Source organism: Sus scrofa, chromosome 8 (genome assembly GCF_000003025.6).
Source record: "Sus scrofa isolate TJ Tabasco breed Duroc chromosome 8, Sscrofa11.1, whole genome shotgun sequence".
In the NCBI taxonomy this organism is placed as follows: domain Eukaryota; kingdom Metazoa; phylum Chordata; class Mammalia; order Artiodactyla; family Suidae; genus Sus; species Sus scrofa.
Window position 1 is genome coordinate 105,175,329 of NC_010450.4, and position 18,305 is coordinate 105,193,633.

An 18,305-nucleotide genomic window follows, 5' to 3' on the forward strand; every position below is an offset into this window, starting at 1 on the left:
TTCTTGATAAACTTGCCTGGGTGGGATTTATAGAAAGAGCAGGGTTTAGGGGAAGGAGTGCATTTACAGGATTTTATAATCTCTGGGATTGTCCGCTTTTGACATTCTCAGCCATTTCTAACCATTCCTTCTCTGGATGTAATAAAACTGTCAAACTTGCTGGTATTCTTGAAGATTCAGAATTGACAATTGCTTCAGAAAAATAAAGAAATGAAAATTTAAAGATGAGTCAGAGAAAGGCATTTCTTCCACTTATTAATATCTTACACAATAGGGATATTTTTAAAAATTAATTGCAAAAAGAAAATTATCTTTTGTAATTTCTATTCTCTTAAATTTAAAAATATAAGGAAAATGAGAAGTAATCTTTTAATACAATATAGTCATGGATGTTTCATGCTAATGTAAATAGAAGAGTTATTAAAAGTTTTGAGTTTAATTTTTATGAAACAGATACTGTTTTAAATGAATAAGGGGAAAAACTAGCTCTTTTGGAGAAAACTATGGTTGTATTTTATGAAGAGAACAGTCACTTCTTTATGTGGATTGAAAGTTCACAGTTTTGATACGTCAGATTTTCTTTGTTTTTGTTTTGGGGTAGTTTTTGGCCACGCCAAGAGCATGTGGAAGTTCCCAGGCCAGGGATGGAACCAGAGCCACAGCAGACAACACCAGATCCTTAACCGCCAGGGCATCAGGGAATTCCTACATTGTTTTCTTTCTTTTTCTTTTTTTTTGTCTTTTTGCCATTTTTTGGGCCGCTCCCACGGCATATGGAGGTTCCCAGGCTAGGGGTCCAATCGGAGCTGTAGTCACCAGCCTATGCCAGAGCCACAGCAACACGGGATCCGAGCCGAGTCTGCAACCCACACCACAGCTCACGGCAACGCCGGATCGTTAACCCACTGAGCAAGGGCAGGGACCGAACCCGCAACCTCATGGTTCCTAGTCAGATTCAGTTAACCACCTCGCCACGACGGGAAATCCCCTACATTGTTTTCTTAAAATCAGATGCATTTATATCTGAGCATTCTCTTTTTCTAACATCTTTTAATAACTGTTAAAGACAGTGCAGTAAGTAAATTCGGTATTAATATGATTCTTCACTATCTGAGGTTCTTCTCAGTGTGAAGAAGAATGCTTATAACCCTGCATGCTTTGTTTTATGTCTGTTATGTTTATTTATCTATATCCATTTGTATATTAAATGTGTGTATGTAATAACTATGATTTGATAAGCCAGTTGATGGGATCCTTTTATAAGTGAATTTTACTTTATAATTTTTTTGGTCTTTTTAGGGGTACACCTGGGCATATGGAGGTTCCCAGGCTAGGGGTCGAATCAGAGCTACAGCTGCTGACCTACACCACAGCCACAGCAATGCAGAATCCGAGCTGTGTCCTCAACCTGTGTGCCATAGCTCACAGCAATACTGGATCCTTAACCCACAGAGCAGGGCCAGGGATCCACCCTGCATCCTCATGGATACTAGTTGGGTTCTTAACCTGATGAGCCATAACAGGCACTCCTACAGCTTTTTTTTGGTAACAGTGGATTTTATGTTCTTCAATAGATTTTATTTCCTTAAATTCTGGTACTTTTCTGCAGAACGATATAAACTTTCAGTTTTGCTTGCTCAGTATTACATCATCCCTTGTCTTGGCATTATTTACGCTGACCTGACTTGGACCATTATTGGAAACTTATGTTTTTCTGGTATTTTATAATTTTCAGTGTCATGTAGGGAACTCATATCCTAAGAGATGAAGATTAAAGTTTGACAGCATGTCTCTGAGATCGTTTGACAAATTAATGATCTTGGTACATATGCAATGTTGACCCTCTACCTTAGTGAAGAAATAACTAGTGCTGATTCCCTGTGGGCTCCCTTCTGCCTGGTTATTAAGGGAAACCATTAGTGCTGACTAGATTTCCATGGTCTTGGCAGAGTTTCCACCCTTCTCTTTTTTTGTTTTTGTTTTTTGTTTTTTATTTTTAAGTGTTTGTTTGTTTGTTTGTTTGTTTTTGCCTGAGCCCACAGCGTGTGGAAGTTCTTAGGCCAGGGACTGAACCAGAGCCACAGCAGTGACAATGCCGAATCCTTAACCTGTAGGTCACTAGGGAATTCCTCTTCTTACATAGATAGAAACACAGTATATATATACACTTTATACACAGGTATTTAACCAAAGAAACAAAATACCCCCATGTGCATTGTCCTACTTTCTAAAATTACTTTTAAAACTAGTCTACTTTATTCTATTTTCCCTTCTTTTATACACCACCTTTGTGTGTGTGTGTCTATTGTATATATGACTGCAGCCACTGTCTGTGAAAGTTCCCAGAGCCATGGATTGAATCTGATCCACACCTGTGGCAATATCAGATCCTTTAACCCACTGCCCTGGGCCAGGGATTGAACCCCTGCCTCTGCAGAGACCTGAGCAGGTGTAGTCAGATTCTTAACCCACTGTGCCATAAGTGAGAACTCCACTTTTAATATATAAATAAATATATATAGGTATATGTGTGTATATATATATATATTTTTTTCTTCCTTTTTGGGCTTCCCTGTGGCATATGGAGTTCCCCCCTGGGCCAGGGATTAGATCCCAGCTGCAGTTATGATCTATGCTGCTGCCATGGCCACACTGGATCCTTAACCCACTGTGCTGGGCCAGAGATCAAAGCTGTGTCCCAGAGCTCCAGAGATGCCCATTGTGCCACAGCGGGAACTCTCACATATTTTAAATTTAAGTCTTCTTTGTTTTACGCTCTTGATGGAAATCTGTTATCTCGAGACGTTTGACTATGCATACTTAAGTACAGTTTGCCACTGACATGGGCTCGGTAAAGCCTTTCCATATAGTAATACGCTATATGAATAAATAAATTTATGTCAGAATTCCATCCGGGAAATTTGCTTTGCTCCTCTGAGTTACATTTGTATATGTGGCTTGGCAGAGTGTTGTCTGTGAAAATCAAGTAATTCAAACCATTGTTACCTTCTGTAGTTCTCTTCTTAGTATTTCTGAACTCCTGAACTGTCTTCATAATCAGCAGAGGAGGAGATGTCAGTTCCCGTAAGGATGATGTGCTGGACAGGGTCAAACCATTCAGCAGCTGGTGACCTCTCTTTGGAGCTGATTGTCAGAAACCTCAGAAAGTTCCTGGTCTACTTGTGAATTATTGTTGCCTTGGTTCAATGACAAAATGTTTAATTTTTATAAGAAAAATATCCTAAAATTTGAAGCAAAAAGGTCATTTTAAAATGGAGGAAGAAGCAGTAGGGGAATGTGTCACTTCTCTCTTTACCCCACTATCAGCCGTATGATAGGTGAATTAAAAACCTCTTTCTGGGGCGTTCCCATCATGGCTCAGCAGTAACGATCCCAACTAGTATCCACCAGGATGCGGGTTTGATCCTTGGCTTTGCTCAGGGAGTAAAGGATCCAGTGTTGCTGTGAGCTGTGGTGTAGGTCACAGATGTGGCTCGGATCCCATGTTGCTGTGGCTGTGGTGTAGGCTGGCAGCTGCAGCTCCAGTTTGACCCCTAGCCTGGGAACCTCCATATACCACAGGCGTGGCCCTAAAAAGACAGACAAACCAACCAACCAACCAACCAAACCTCTTTCTGTTTCAGAGTCCCTCTCATCTGTTTGTGGTTTGAGATTACTGCATCGTCGGCAAAAGAGAATCATTGGTGGGAAAAATTCTTTAAGGTAAAAGTTTCTTCAGAAGAGATTTTCCATGTTACAGAATTATGTATATACATAGCAGGTTACAATTTAGGCAGAGTTTTATTTACTTATTTTATTTTCTAAATTAAATAATTACACTGATAACTTCACTATCCGTTGACCTGTATTTACTTTTCATGGACCATGTTCCTCCTCAAATCACTCTTCCCTAATTTATGAGCTAGATGGCTCACTGAAAAGTTATGTGGCAGAAACAAACTAATTTAACGCGAGCTAAAAAAAAAAAGTATAACTACAAATTCATTTAATTTAGAATGTATTTGTTTAGGATGTGACTCATTTTCATATAATTTTTTTATTTGATGAATTTTCTAATGGGAAGCCAGGACTTTGTTTATTGAATATTTCTTCAGGCTGCTTAGGTGAGGGTAGAGTGAGGGGAGAAAATATGCTTCGAATCATGAAATATAAAGAGGAATGTCAGAGATATGTGAGATGCATGCAAATGCCTATGCAGAAATCTTCAGGGAGTTCTGCTTAAAGCTGCAGGAATATCCTTCTCTAAGTAGGAGAGGGTCTTACATTCCAGAGTTCCTTTTATGCTCCTTTCCTCTCACCTGCAAGCCATTTTTTTTTTTTTTTCTTTTTCTTCTTAGCGCTGTGCCCACAGCATATGGAAGTTCCCAGGCTAAGGGTTGAATAGGAGCTGCAGCTGCCAGCCTCCACCACAGCCATAGCAATACCAGATCCTTAACCCACTGAGTGAGGCCAGGGATCAAATGTACATGGATTTGATACTAGTTGGGTTCTCAACCCACTGAGCCACAGCAGGAACTCCTATACAAGTAGCTTCAGTCAACCACTTTCTAAATTTCATACAGACAGTAGAGAAAAACAGATTCTAGTAAGTAGCAGATGTGTACTGGCAGATATAAAATCCTGTCTTTCTCATGGAGACATCAGATTCTTAAGCTGCTGAGCCACAACAGGAACTCCTTTTTGTTTGTTTTTTGTTTTGTTTTTAAGCCTTCTAAGTCATTGTTTTAGTGGAAGATTTTTCTGCCATTTATGGATATTGATGCGTGGCTTCCTTTCTTGTCAGGGGCGGTTGGCCTTGGCAAGTGTCCCTCCGACTGAAGTCATCTCATGGAAGTGGCAGCCTGCTCTGCGGGGCCACACTCCTGAGCAGCTGCTGGGTCCTTACAGCAGCACACTGCTTCAAGAGGTATGTGTCCACCTTTCCAAACAACTTGGTTTGGCTCTTGTTTACCAGTTCTTCCAATCCCTTCCTGCTCTGCACTGTTCCAGAAACTTAGGCTGTCAGAGCCAGGTTACCCCCAGCCCTCCTTGTCTCTGCCAGTGGCACCTATGGGAGTGAGCAAGGTAATGTAAGGAGCAAGGAGAGCTCTCAGGAAGCCACTGGCTAACCTGGTGTTAAAGCAGACCCTCGATTTAGGGAGAAGAGAAGATGGGTTTTTGGAGAGGAGGCAGCTGTGTTAGTACTTCCCCCAGGAACATATCTGAGGCCGAAATCATATTCTCCATGGAGTTAGAAGAGATCTCAGCTCATTTGATTATGAATGCTAAGGCATGGGGAGTCCAATTTTAGCGTTTTGATTTGAGTTTTAGATCTCGTAGTGTTTTGAGTTTTCGTGTTTTGATTTGTTTTAGATCCTCTGAGTCTTCTTAGTGTTTTGCGTCTTTTAGATGTCTCTCTTTGTATCTTCTGGAAAGTTTGCTTCCTGATTATTTCCTTTTGCCCCAGACATTTTATTGTCCAATTGGAAGTCTTCCCAGTCCAGAGTTTGAGGTTAGTGCATTGCATTACACTTAGAATGGATAAGCAATGAGGTCCTATTGTATAGCACAGGGGACTTTATCCAATCTCTTGGGATAGATGATGATGAAGATAATATATGAAAGGGAGTGTAGGTATATGTGTGACTGGATCGCTTTGCTGTGCAGCGGAAATTGGTACAACATTGTAAATCAACTATACATAAATTAAGAAAAAAAGATGAAGTCTTCTGACTCCAGAGGGGAAGCTGTTCAGAGAAATTCAGTGTGCAAGGGTCACACTGCTTATGATGGTAGCGCCTGCATTAGAACGTGATGGTCCTTTCGCCTTGTCCCGTGCTCATTTGTGGGTCCTGGCTTATGGCCATTTCCTCAGCATGAATTTTGTTATTCAAAAATATATACCAGGCTTGGCAAATATTGACAATTATTGAAGCAAGGTGATGACTATAATTTAAAAAATACTGTTCTGATTTATTTAAAAAATATTCATTATCAGAGTTCCTGTTGTGGTGCAGCAGAAACTAACCTGACCAGGATCCATAAGGATGTGGGTTCGATCCCTAGCCCCACTCAGTGGGTTGGGGGTTCGGCATTGCTGTGAGCTGTGGTGTAGGTCACAGATGTGGCTCAGACCCCCAGTTGCTGTGGCTGTGGCACAGGCTGGCAGCTGTAACTCCAATTCAACCCCTAGCCTGGGAACTTCCATATGCTGAGAGTACAGCCCCCCCCCAAAAAAATACTCATGATAAAAAATTTTAAATAAAATATGTATCACAGTACTGAAAAATTCTTACAAGCCAAAGTTTGTTTATATTTTTAATGTGTGAAATTATATAGCTTCATTGTGTATTTACAATCCATCCATGTAGATTTTGTTTACTTCAACTGCTGTGTAAATGTTAACTCCTATTTTAAGACTAAAGCAACCAGAGTTTATTTTTTCTCTTACTGGTGAATAGTTAAGTGGTTTCCATTCTTTCATTATTAAAAAACAATGCTGCAGTAGATATCCATTACGTGTCTTATTGGTATATACATGTGAGAGCATTTTGCTGGGTCCTGGATTATGGGTGTTCTTCAGTTCAGCTAGGCACTACTAATTTACTTTCTAAAATAGCTATATCAGTTTATACCACAGCAGTATCTAAGTTCCTGTGTCCTTACATCCCCACCTCAACTTGACACCATCAGCATTTTCAATTTTTGCCCATCTTAGAGTTTTTGGATTTTTTTTTTTTTTTTTTTTTTTTTTTTGTCTTTTTAGGGCTGCACCCACAGCATATGGAGGTTCCCAGGCTAGGAGGCCAGTTAGAGCTACAGCTGCCAGCCTGAGCCATAGCTGCAGCAACACAGGATCTGAGCCGCATCTGTGACCTACCCCACAGCTCAAGGCAACCCTGGATCCCCAACCCACTGAGCAAGGCCAGGGATCGAACCCGCAACCTCATGGTTCCAGGTTGGATTCGCTTCCCTTGTTACCATGACAGGATCTCCTGGATTTCTTTCTAATTCTGTTTTCCTGAATAGTCCTTTCTCTTTCATGAATTATTTGTTAACATCCTTTGCTTTTCTATTGGGTTGTCTTTTGTAATTGATTCACAGATTTTTTCGGATATAGTCTTTGTACAAAGACTTTGTCATTATGTGTTACAAATACCTGTTCCTAATCTGGAGCATGTCCTTTCACTTGTTTAAGGTATTTCTCTTTAATTTTAATATATTTAAATATATTAGTTTTTAAAGTCTTATAAAATCTTTGTATAGCTTATTTTAAAAATCCTTCCTGGAGTTCCTGTCATGGCTCAGTGGTTAACGAATCCAACTAGGAACCATGAGTTTGTGGGTTCGATCCCTGGCCTCACTTAGTGGGTTAAGGATCTGGTGTTGCCGTGAGCTGTGGTGTAGGTTGCAGACGCGGCTTGGATCCTGAGTTGTTATGGTTCTGGCGTAGGCTGGTGGCTACAGTTCCTATTCGACGCCTAGCCTGGGAACCTCCATATGCCGTGGGTGCGGCCCTAGAAAAGACAAAAAAAAAAAAAAAAAAAAAAATCCTTCCCTAGCCCCATGACGATATTATCTTAGTTTTTTACAAAAAAAAAATTTGCAATTTTACCTTTCCTGTTTAGATTTTTAATCAGTTTACAATTTTTATGTGTATGGTTTTTGACATAAGGGGCAAATTTTATGTTTTTCTTTACAGATATATCATTTTCTCAGAACTTTTGAAAATTGAACATTCCATTCTTTACCCACTGATTATGTCAACTGTGTTGTATGCAAAGTTCTCATATATCTTTGTTTCTAGGCTCTCTATTCACTTCCTCTTATCTATTTTGATAAATACTTAAGGAGTAATCATGCATGTTCAAAGTGCTGCGGGAGACACAAAACTGTGTTTTACATAGCCTTTGTCATTTCTAGGGTAATAATTGAGCTTGAGAGTTTGTGTATATACCAGGGGTTTAATACATTTATGTGTTTCGTGAATGGCACAGACAATAGATGTTTATTTACTTAAGAAGTTATTGAGCCTCTGATAGTCCCAGGGGTGTGCTGTGCACTAGGAATATCTTGGAGAATAAGCCATTAGGACCCTTGGTATCATGCGTCTTCAGTGTAGCTATAGGAACACAGAGGAAGGAGATATATAGGATCAAAACAAGTTTAGGGCTCTGGTTTGTTTGCTTGTTTGTTTTGCTTTTTAGGGCAGCACCTGTTGTATATGGAGGTTCCCAGGCTAGGGGTCGAATCAGAGCTGTAGCTGCCGGCCTATACCACAGCCACAGCAACGCGGGATCTGAGCCGCATCTGCAACCTACACCACAGCTCATGGCAACGCCGGATCCTTAGCTCACTGAGGGAGACCAAGAATGGAACCCAAAACCTCATGGTTCCTAGTCGGATTCGTTTCTGCTGCTGCACGACGGGAACTCCTTAGGGCACTAAGGCGTGGTCTTTTCACAACAATAGATACATCCAGCTTATTAAAGCATGGTCTTTTCACAACAATATTAGATACTTCCAACTTATTAAAAATCCAGATTCCTGGGCCCTATTCCAGATCTACTGAATCTTTGGAGCTGAGACCCAGGAGTTTGCTTTTTTCGCCATCTCTCGGCACATAGAAGTTCCTGGGCTAGGGATCAGATCTGAGCTGTAGTTGCAACCCACGCACAACTGCGGCAACACCGGACCTTTTAAACCACTGTTTTGGGCCAGGGATCAAACCTATGTCCCAGCACTGCAGAGACACCACTAATTCTGTTGTGCCACAGTGGGAACTCCAGAGTTCACATTTTTATCAAGCATCTTGAGTGATTCTTAGGAACATTGAGAGTGAAGACCCTCTTGCTTTTTCTGGTGTGACTCAAATTGGTCCATGTGACCAACTGACTGAGACTCACTGTGGCAGGAACAGAGGGAGACTAGTTATACAGCTTATTGTAGTAAAGATAGAAGGTAGAAAAGAGAATGAGGGAGAGAAGATAGGGACACTGATAGAAATCAATAGAACTTGGTACTTCGCAACCAGAGACTTGGATCTGGTCATCAAGACCAAGGTTATACAGTTCCAGCTCCAACAACTGTTACTGGTTTTACTGCATGGAAATTATTTTAATGTCTTGGAGCCTAAGTTTTCTCATCTGTAAAATGATGTCAGTAACATTCCAAAGTGAGGAACAAATGATTTGCAATGTATGTGAAAGCATTTTGTAAACTGTGCAATTAAAAATGAATGTTGGTTATTTTTATGTTGGGGTTCAGAAAAAGGAATCAAAGGTTATTATTATCAAAAGTAGGGAATTCAGGATTTTTTTTTTTTTTTTTTTTGTCTTTTTGCCTTTTCTGGGGCTGCTCCCGCCGCATATGGAGGTTCCCAGGCTAGGGGTCTAATCGGAGCTGTAGCTGCTGGCCTACGCCAGAGCCACAGCAACACAGGATCCGAGCTGCATCTGTAACCTACACCACAGCTCACGGCAACGCTGGATCCTTAACCCGCTGAGTGAGGCCAGGTATTGAACCCACAACCTCATGGTTCCTAGTCGGATTCGTTAACCACTGAGCAACGACGGGAACTCCATTTTTTTTGTTTTTTTTTGGGGGGGGGAATTCAGGATGATTTTATTCCACTGACTAGTGGAGAAAAATAAGGGAGGAAGCTGCAGAGAAACTGGGCAAGCCTGTCTTGGGCTTAGAATTTAAGCGATGTAATTGAATATATTCAGTTGAGATTACCCTCCTCTTGTTCAAGACTCCTTGTCTTTTGAGTAAATCTTGCTCTGCTAAAAGTTATAGACTTAGGGGTTTAAGGTATTAAAATAGGGAAATTGCCCAAAAATTCCACATGAGGTTGAAAACTTAGTGATCTGACTTTTCAGTTGCCTGGAAGGCCCCCCCCCCTTTTTTTTTAAAGGTACATGTTTGGGTTTATTTGTTTACATGTCATTATTCTTCGCTTGGCCCACTCCTTCTAGAATACTGCTTAAAGTCAGCAATTGTCTCATTTGTGTTTATAAAACCAAGTGTCTAGTGTATTACTTGGCACATAATGGACCCTCTTAAATGATTGCTGCATGATGAAATTGGGGGCTCAGTTGCCAGATAGTGGATATATTTCAGAATGTTGGACTCTTTAGAGGATGGTGGTATTTTAAACCTAGATCAATAGATAACTCCTTCCATATGTCATTCTGAATTTCTTCCCATTATTTGTGGAGTATAAAATAAAGACAGTTGATTAGAAAGCAGGGGAGCAGATGATGATATGCACTGTTTTGATGAGCTTTGGATAGAATGCAAGATCCTTTTAATATGAGTAGGGAGAAAATTGTTTTGCAAATGTGTTCTATATCCATCTGATGTGGTCTCTAACTTCTACCAGATTTCATAGACTGGTTTTGAAGTGCCCAAGGAGACTACAGCTCCTCTCTGTTGCAGTGAGTTTATTAAAAGCCGCAAGGACAGTTACCAGTGATTAGTCCAAGATATAAATTTTATCTTCTGGATTCAGGGACTTTGGATTAAAACGACACTCCTTTAATCATCAGAAACTCTGAAATATGCAAAAAAATACTTTTTCTCTGGAATTATAGATGCTGTAGTGTAGTGTAGAAGCAATGTAGTCAGGTTCTGTGAGGTTACCTTCCTTTTAGATTTCTTGGGAATCTAACTGAAGGCCTCCTGGCAGGGAATCTATTCATATTTTGTTGGCTCTCTTACTCCCTTTTTATTTCTATTTGTACCTCCGCTGCTCTAACTAATGGCCTTCACTATATAAAAAAATTTCTTGTTCATGGGCCTTCTTTGGTGCCTAATTCCTGATCCTATGGGATGGTGCCTTTGAACACCCATTTCTAACAATAAGGCCTAGATTGCTATCACCATCTGTGTTATTTTATTCTATAGGATGACAGTTTTTTATGTTTATTTTGTTTTGCCCCTGTAGAGTAGTCACTCTTTTATGCAGTCCTTATATTAGAATAATCCAGGAATGATGGCCTGGGAAGGATGAGATCAGAAGGCGGCTACTCAGCATCTACCATCCTGTTACCCTCATTTCCTGTAGTGGTGTCTCTTTACAGGATGAGGGTACTCGATTGGAAAACTGACCAAGTTCCAATAATCCACTGTACTCTCATAACTTTCACATCCTGTGAATTGTGCAAAACATTCTTTTATGCCAACATTAAACAAGGTAACTGAGGTAGTTGGTAAATCACCATTGATTTATTCATCTTTTTTGCCTTTTTTTTTTTTTTTTTCCCCTAGGGCTGTACCCGAGGCCTATGGAGGTCCAAGCTGCGCCTACACCACAGCTCACGGCAACACCAGTTCATTGACCCACTAAGCAAGGCCAGGGATGGAACCTGCAACCTCATGGTTCCTAGTTGGATTCATTAACCACTGAGCCACGACGAGAACTCCAGTAAATCACCATTTAAAGGCCTTCTATCTCATTTTCCACATTTTTCCTAATGTTAATGTAATACAGACTTTGGAATGCAATATCCTGTTGGCAATTTGAAGCAGACACTTGGATAAGTTAAGGTGTTTTTTTGTTTGTTGGTTTGTTTTTTTGCAGTTATCCTGTGAATTTTACACTATATAAATTGCTTGCTTTTACTTTCTACTCTGAATCATGACTACAAGTACCATAAAATGACCTTTTCTCTATGACGGTACAATATAATTGAGAGAAAAATTCCTGAATATTAAACTAATTTCTTTCAATTGCTTATTCTGATAACAAACACCATTTTGGAGAAAAAAATGTACCTGAAACAAGGACTCTTTTATTTCTGTAATTCCACTGCAAAATTTGATTTGATTAAATATGTAGCTTTACATGATTTTATCTTTTTTGATTTTTTGCCTAGAAACATCATAGCAGCTTGAATTTGTAAGAAATTGATGCTCTGAAAGTCAGAAATATCTAGATTATTAGCCATTATAATTAGAAAAATGAAACACAGAGGTAACGGAGCTTTTTCTTTTTTTTGGGCCACACTCATGGCCTATGAAGTTCCCAGGCTAGGGGTCAAATCGGAGCTGCAGCTGCCAGCCCACACCACAGCCACAGCAATGCTGGACCCAAGCAGCATCTGCAACCTACACCATAGCTCATGGCAACACTGGATCCTTAACCCACTGAGCAGGGCTAGGGATTGAACCTGAGTCCTCATGGATACAAGTTGGGTTTGTTACCTCTGAGCCACAGTGGGAACTCCTGGAACTCACTTTTTAAGAACAAAATGTGTCTGGTACTTAACATGTTCCACCATGACATGGTAGAGTTCTGCAGAACAAGGTCTTTGGCAAAATATACAATACCATCAATCATGCCAAAACCAGTTCCTGAACACACACTATGTGTATATAAGGGACAGTACAAGGTTCTACAGAGAAGGTCACTTCTCTGTAAGCAACTGGAACCATTTATACAAGAAACTTCAATGAGCCACTTTTTGAGTTTCATCCAGACAACAGAGAAAAACAGATTCGAGTAATAACAGATGTGTACTGGCTGATGTAAAATATCATCTTTCTGAAGAGATGAGTCTATGTAGAAGACACATATAAAAAATGACCCTGCCACCTAAATTAACTCGTCTATTTTTAATTCTAGAAAACTTTAATTGTTTTTATTAACTCTAGAATCTCAGAGAAATTGGAATAGTGGATTTTACTAACTGCTGTCTCAGATCCTCTCTTGCTCAAACTTGTCCAGGAGTTTCATCCAATTTTTATTTGAGGGGGAGTTGAAGGCATTTCAGTAACGCAAACAACTGAATGGTGTGTCAGTCAAAACCTGAAATGTTTGTTTTAGGAGCATTTTTGAATATAGTAAATATCAAAATAACAAAAGCTCTATTAGGAAGACCTTAAAATACATTGAAAAAGAGAATTTCTTGAGACGCCTAGAACCATAGAAAAATGTTTTCCAAGTCCAAAATCATATTGGGAAACACTCAGCCAAAGTGTTCCCCCCTAAGTATATAATCACACGTACTAGGAGTGGTAACACTGAAAGACAAATATTTGGTTAGTAAACTAATTCAGTCTTTTGTTAGATGCTTTTCAATTTCCAAGCATAAATCTTGTTCTAAGAATAACTGGAATGAAGGTAGTGTGGGAATCACTGCCTAGGTTTAGCTGGTACATTTCTTAAATCACAACAACTTTAAAAGTATAGGTACTTTGGGGAGTTCTCATCGTGGCTCAGTGGTAAACGAATCCGACTAGGAACCATGAGGTTGCAGGTTCAATCCCTGGCCTTGCTCAGTGGGTTAAGGATCTGGCGTTGTCGTGAGCTGTGGTGTAAGTCGCAGATGCGGCTCGGATCCTGCGTTGCTGTTGCTCTGGCGTAGGCTGGCAGCTGCAGCTCCGATTCGACCCCTAGCCTGGGAATCTCCATATTTGGAGGGAGCGGCCCTAGAAAAGGCAAAAAGACAACAAACAAACAAACAAACAAACAAAAAGTATAGGTACTTTTATTTATCTTCATTTTGACAAGAATGGTGCATTTTTCTTTCTTGTCAGGTAAACATTTTATTTTTATTCTCAGTTTAATATCAACTCCTGACTGGTGAGAGTATTAATTTGGGGGAATACTCAGAAATACTTTCTGAAAGCTACTCGATCTGAGAGCACAGACTATGTATGGAATGTTTGTGTGTGTGCGTTTTGGCAATGTATTAGTAATCTCTTAGGATGCTTGCTTCAGCCAGTGCAATTCTAGGCATGAAGGGGCAGGAGTTATGCCTGTGCCCTTATGTCTTTGCTTCAGTGGTTCTCAAGCCTGATTATGAGTCTAGATCACCTGTGGTCCTACATCGGCCCTATTAACTTAATATTCTGAGAATTCGTATGGCCTGGACATTTGTGTTCATCAAAGGTTATTCCGAACAGTCAGCATTAATGGGAAAAGTAGATATTTGTGGGGACTTTTTTTTTTCCCAATGAAATAAAAACTTGTGATGGTGTGGTATAACATAGCTATTTGGTGAGAAGGTGTCTTCGTTTCAGTAAATTAGGGATGAGCGTGTGTGTGGACATACGTGTCTTCCAAAGGAGGCCACTTAATGTATATTTATTAAAGGCTTTCTCCACGCCAAGCACTTTGCTTGCTGTTGAAGATACAAAAGTGAGCATAACATGGTCCTTACACTTAAGGAGGCTTTAACTGGGGAGACCTAACATCTTAACAAGTCCTAGAAACAGTTATAAATGCTCTGACAGTGCTATTGGCAGTGTTTGAAAGAAGGCTTGGCCAGCTTTCGGGCAGGGCAGGAAGAGTTTCCTAGGAGATCTGAAGACTTGAAAGATAAAGTCAGTTTTTTCCATAGCAGGATGAGGGGAGGCAGGAATGATTTTGCAAGTAGTTTGAATAAAGACAGTTTGTGAGACACTGAAATGACAGGGCCACAGAGGTGGTGTCGGAGAGGTGGACGATGGCCATTCTGGGATGGTTTATATGTTATTTAAGGAACTTGGACTTTATTATGTAGACAGTGGAGAGCCCTTGAGGGGGATTCAGAAGAGCAGTTATATTATCATTTGGAAACATTGCTCGATGGCAACGTGAAGGATGGCTAGAAAAAATTAAAACTTGGAGCAGCAAGGCCACTTAGCAGACTATTGCAGCAATCCAGGTGTGAAGTAACACATTAAGGCAAGATTGCCTGAGACTTTAAGACTAGGATATTTTAAAAATACTTTCCTTACTGTCTGTCCTGTTTCTCTGTTCACTGGTTGAAGACACAATTTTTAGATAATGTAAGATATATTTATACAGCCAATTTAGATGCAAGGATTATTTTAGCTAAGTGTCACAGCTCTTTTTCAAAGAATGGAAAACATTGTTGTGATAAAACTTTTTTTTTTTTTTTTTTAGGTTGAACAGTAATGTAATTATCTTAAAGGATATAAAAAGTTGACAAGGAAATGTCTCATAACTTGAGATTAAAGGTTATAAGCAGGGATTCCCATCGTGGCTCAGTGGAAATGAATCTGACTAGTATCCATGAGGATGCCAGTGAGCTGTGGTGTAGGTCGCAGACACGGCTCGGATCTGGCGTTCCTGTGGCTGTGGCATGGACCAGGGGCTACCGCTCTGACTCAGTTCCTAGCCTGGGAATCTCCATATGCTGCAGGTGCAGCACTAAAAAGACAATAAATAAATAAAGGTTACAATCAACATAAGAGACTGCATTAAAAAAAAATAAAATAAGGAGTTTTTTTCTGGGGCAGGAGATTAAGGATCCAGGGTTGTCACTGTAGTGGCTTATGTTGCTGCTGTGGCATGGGTTCAATCCCTGGCTTAGAAACTGCCACATGCTGTGGGCATGGCCAAAAAAACCCAAACCTCCAGAATGAAATAGGATGCCTAGTTTATGCCAAACTATTTCTCTAGACCAATGCTATCCAATAGAAATAAAATGTGAGCCACAAGTGCAAATCATATGTAACTTTAAATTTCCTAGTAGCCACATAAAAAGATTAAAAAACCGAATGACCAAAATTAATTTTAATGATATATTTTAATTCAGTATATCCAAAACATTATCATTGCAAAATATAAAATTGAGCTATTTGATACTCTTATTTTCTATAGAAGCCATGTATTTTGCATTCTTTTTTTCATGCTAAATATTCAAAGTCCTGAGCATAGTTTGTACTTTTTGCAAATCTTATTTTGGACCAACCACATTTCAAGTGCTCCCATAGCCACATGTGGCTACTGGCTACTGTATTGGATAGTGCGACTCGAGAGAACTTCTTCCATTCCAAAGCTACATGAAACATTTCAGCAGCACTTTCAAGGATGTGTTGATAGTTATTCTTGTGAGAAAGGTGTTAAATCACTTGGGGGTTGACTTTAAACCTGAGTACATTAATGAGGTGTATAGAACTTTTATAATACAGTAGTATCAGTACACAGAAAGCAGAAGTGAGAGTCATTTAAATATCTGATTATACTTCAAGACTATTACTTTTTACAGTTTCAGGATGTGAAATAATCCTAAACTTATTTAAAGTTCAAAGTGGAACCCACAAGAAGATAGTCTCTATATGCAATATATTCAAAAAAGCCTTCTAAACTTTAAAAGATATGTGATGATTTAAGGTTGAAAGCAGAATTATAAGGAATTGCAGGAAAGTTTAGTTTCATAGGTCACTAGCAAGTGCTTATATAAGCTAAATCATCTTTGTTGCATTGTTCAGTTTTTTGAGCTGACATAGTTAAGAAAATCAGTTTATATATTGCAATGTTGTCAGAGACCTATTTAGGGCTATTAGAATGTTTGAGCAACTTATAACTTCCAGTAATTTTATAGGAGTAAATGAAAGCTTATATTTAAAGTAGATCATCATTAGAAAATTCCAACTTTTGAAAACCACTTCTCTAAATTCATATTCAAGTACAGGCCTTATGCCCAGTGGAAGACTTTGAAGTTTTGATTAAAAAATTAAGGTGAGAGCTGTTAAATCTTTTTCCCTTTCAACAGTTAGATGCTCGTAGAAGGTAGGTGGTAAGTTGATAAACCTAGAGTTGGAGTTTTGGCAGATAAAAGGAAAGGATTGAACGTTTTTGCAAAAGGGTGATTATGGAATCCAAGCCTGGTAAGAAGGGATGTCATAAGCAGAGTGAGATTGAAATGAAAAAACTAGAGGCACCCAAGGACTAAAGTCCAGTGTCGTTCAAGAACTGTACAGCTGTGAAACTATAAAGATAGGACGTAGTTGAGTATGAGGTGCTTGAAATTGAGACTTCAAAAACGTGTCGTATTTGGTGAGTATCAACTCCAGGTGGGGGGCTGAGATGAAGTGGAGGATGTACTCTGCACGTGAGGAGGTTAGGGAACTAAATGGGAAAGAAAATTGCCGGGAATTGAGTCATTGAGAACTTTGTAAGTAGCAGTAGAGGGGAAGTGGGCAGGGGCTGAACTCTTCAGTGAGAAAAGAGGAAGTGACCAGGAGGTGGGCCAGATCCTGTACTCTAGGTTGGTGATTCTAAAATGTGGAAAATTTGTACCTTAGTGTTTATTTGGCAATGTCTGAAGACATTTTTGGTTGTCAGACTAGGGTGGTGTGTGTGTGTGTGTGTGTGCGCGCGCGCAGGCTACTGGCCTCTAGTACAGGGATGCTTTTAAACATCATGCAATGCACAGCACAGCTCCTTAGAATAGAGAACCATCTGGCCCCAAATGGCAGTAGTGCTGAGGTTGAGAAACTGCTTTCAGCAGATGTATCAGAATCAAGGTTATGTTGGCTGAAAAACAGGCTGAGAACTCTCAATCAAGTAAATACTGTGTTTCTATTTTAATTGAATAGTTTCTATGGAAAAAAGACACGCTCATTAAAAAATATACATTTTTTCATTCACTAAATTAATAAACATGTACTACATTGCTACTTAAGTGGCATCACTATTCTAGATGTGGAAGACAAATATCCCTGCCCTTGAGTCCGTCTTACTCAGGCAGAGGGAGACAGAGAACAACATATGTAAAAAATAGCAAATTGGATTGTTGTCAAGTACTGTTTTCAAAAAAAAAAAAGGAAAAGTAGAGCAGATGAGAGACTAATGAGTGAAGAAAAAAAGTCATGACAGTGGGTTAGAGTAGGAGGAGAGTGGTGAGGTCAGAGAAATGTAAAGTTAACCTTATAAAAGGGGTTAATAATTTGGAAGAGAGGCTTGAAAGTATCTGTCAAACTTCCTGGCAGATAGTGACCAGTTTTCAACATCTGAGACACCTTAGCTCTCTCTGCTTCTCAGGTATGGCAACAGCACGAGGAACTATGCTGTTCGAGTTGGGGATTATCATACTCTTGTGCCAGAAGAGTTTGAAGAAGAAATCGGAGTTCAGCAGATTGTGATTCACAGGCAGTATCGACCGGACAGCAGTGACTACGACATTGCCCTAGTTAGGTTACAAGGTCCAGAAGAGCAATGTGCCAGATTCAGCAGCCACGTTTTGCCAGCCTGTTTGCCGCTCTGGAGAGAGAGGCCACAGAAAACAGCCTCCAATTGTTACATAACCGGATGGGGCGACACAGGTAACATAACAAAAACAAAGGAACAAACAAGACCTGGGCACTTCCTCGTGTGTGAGATTATCCATACATTGGGGTGTAGAGTGGGGAATAAAATCTTAAAGGGGTTGAGGCTTTGTTGTTTGCTAACTATGCCAAGTGAGATGCAAGCATGTAATTTGGATTCATCTGCTGAGGGTACTGTGATTCCTATTAGAATTTAGGCCCTACCTCAGGACTAGGGCCTGGCTAGCAGTATTTTAAAA

The 18,305-nt window shown here is 39.8% G+C and overlaps 1 protein-coding gene across 1 annotated transcript in view; it reads left to right on the top strand.

Moving 5' to 3' along the window:
- PRSS12 (protease, serine 12) overlaps positions 1-18,305 on the top strand; it is a 75,614-nt gene that overhangs the window by 53,800 nt on the left and 3,509 nt on the right. The window contains exons 10-12 of the mRNA XM_003129227.4: positions 3,645-3,723; positions 4,805-4,927; positions 17,783-18,063. Of these exons, the coding sequence (XP_003129275.1) occupies positions 3,645-3,723; positions 4,805-4,927; positions 17,783-18,063 (483 nt within the window). The remainder of the gene's footprint in view (positions 1-3,644; positions 3,724-4,804; positions 4,928-17,782; positions 18,064-18,305) is intronic.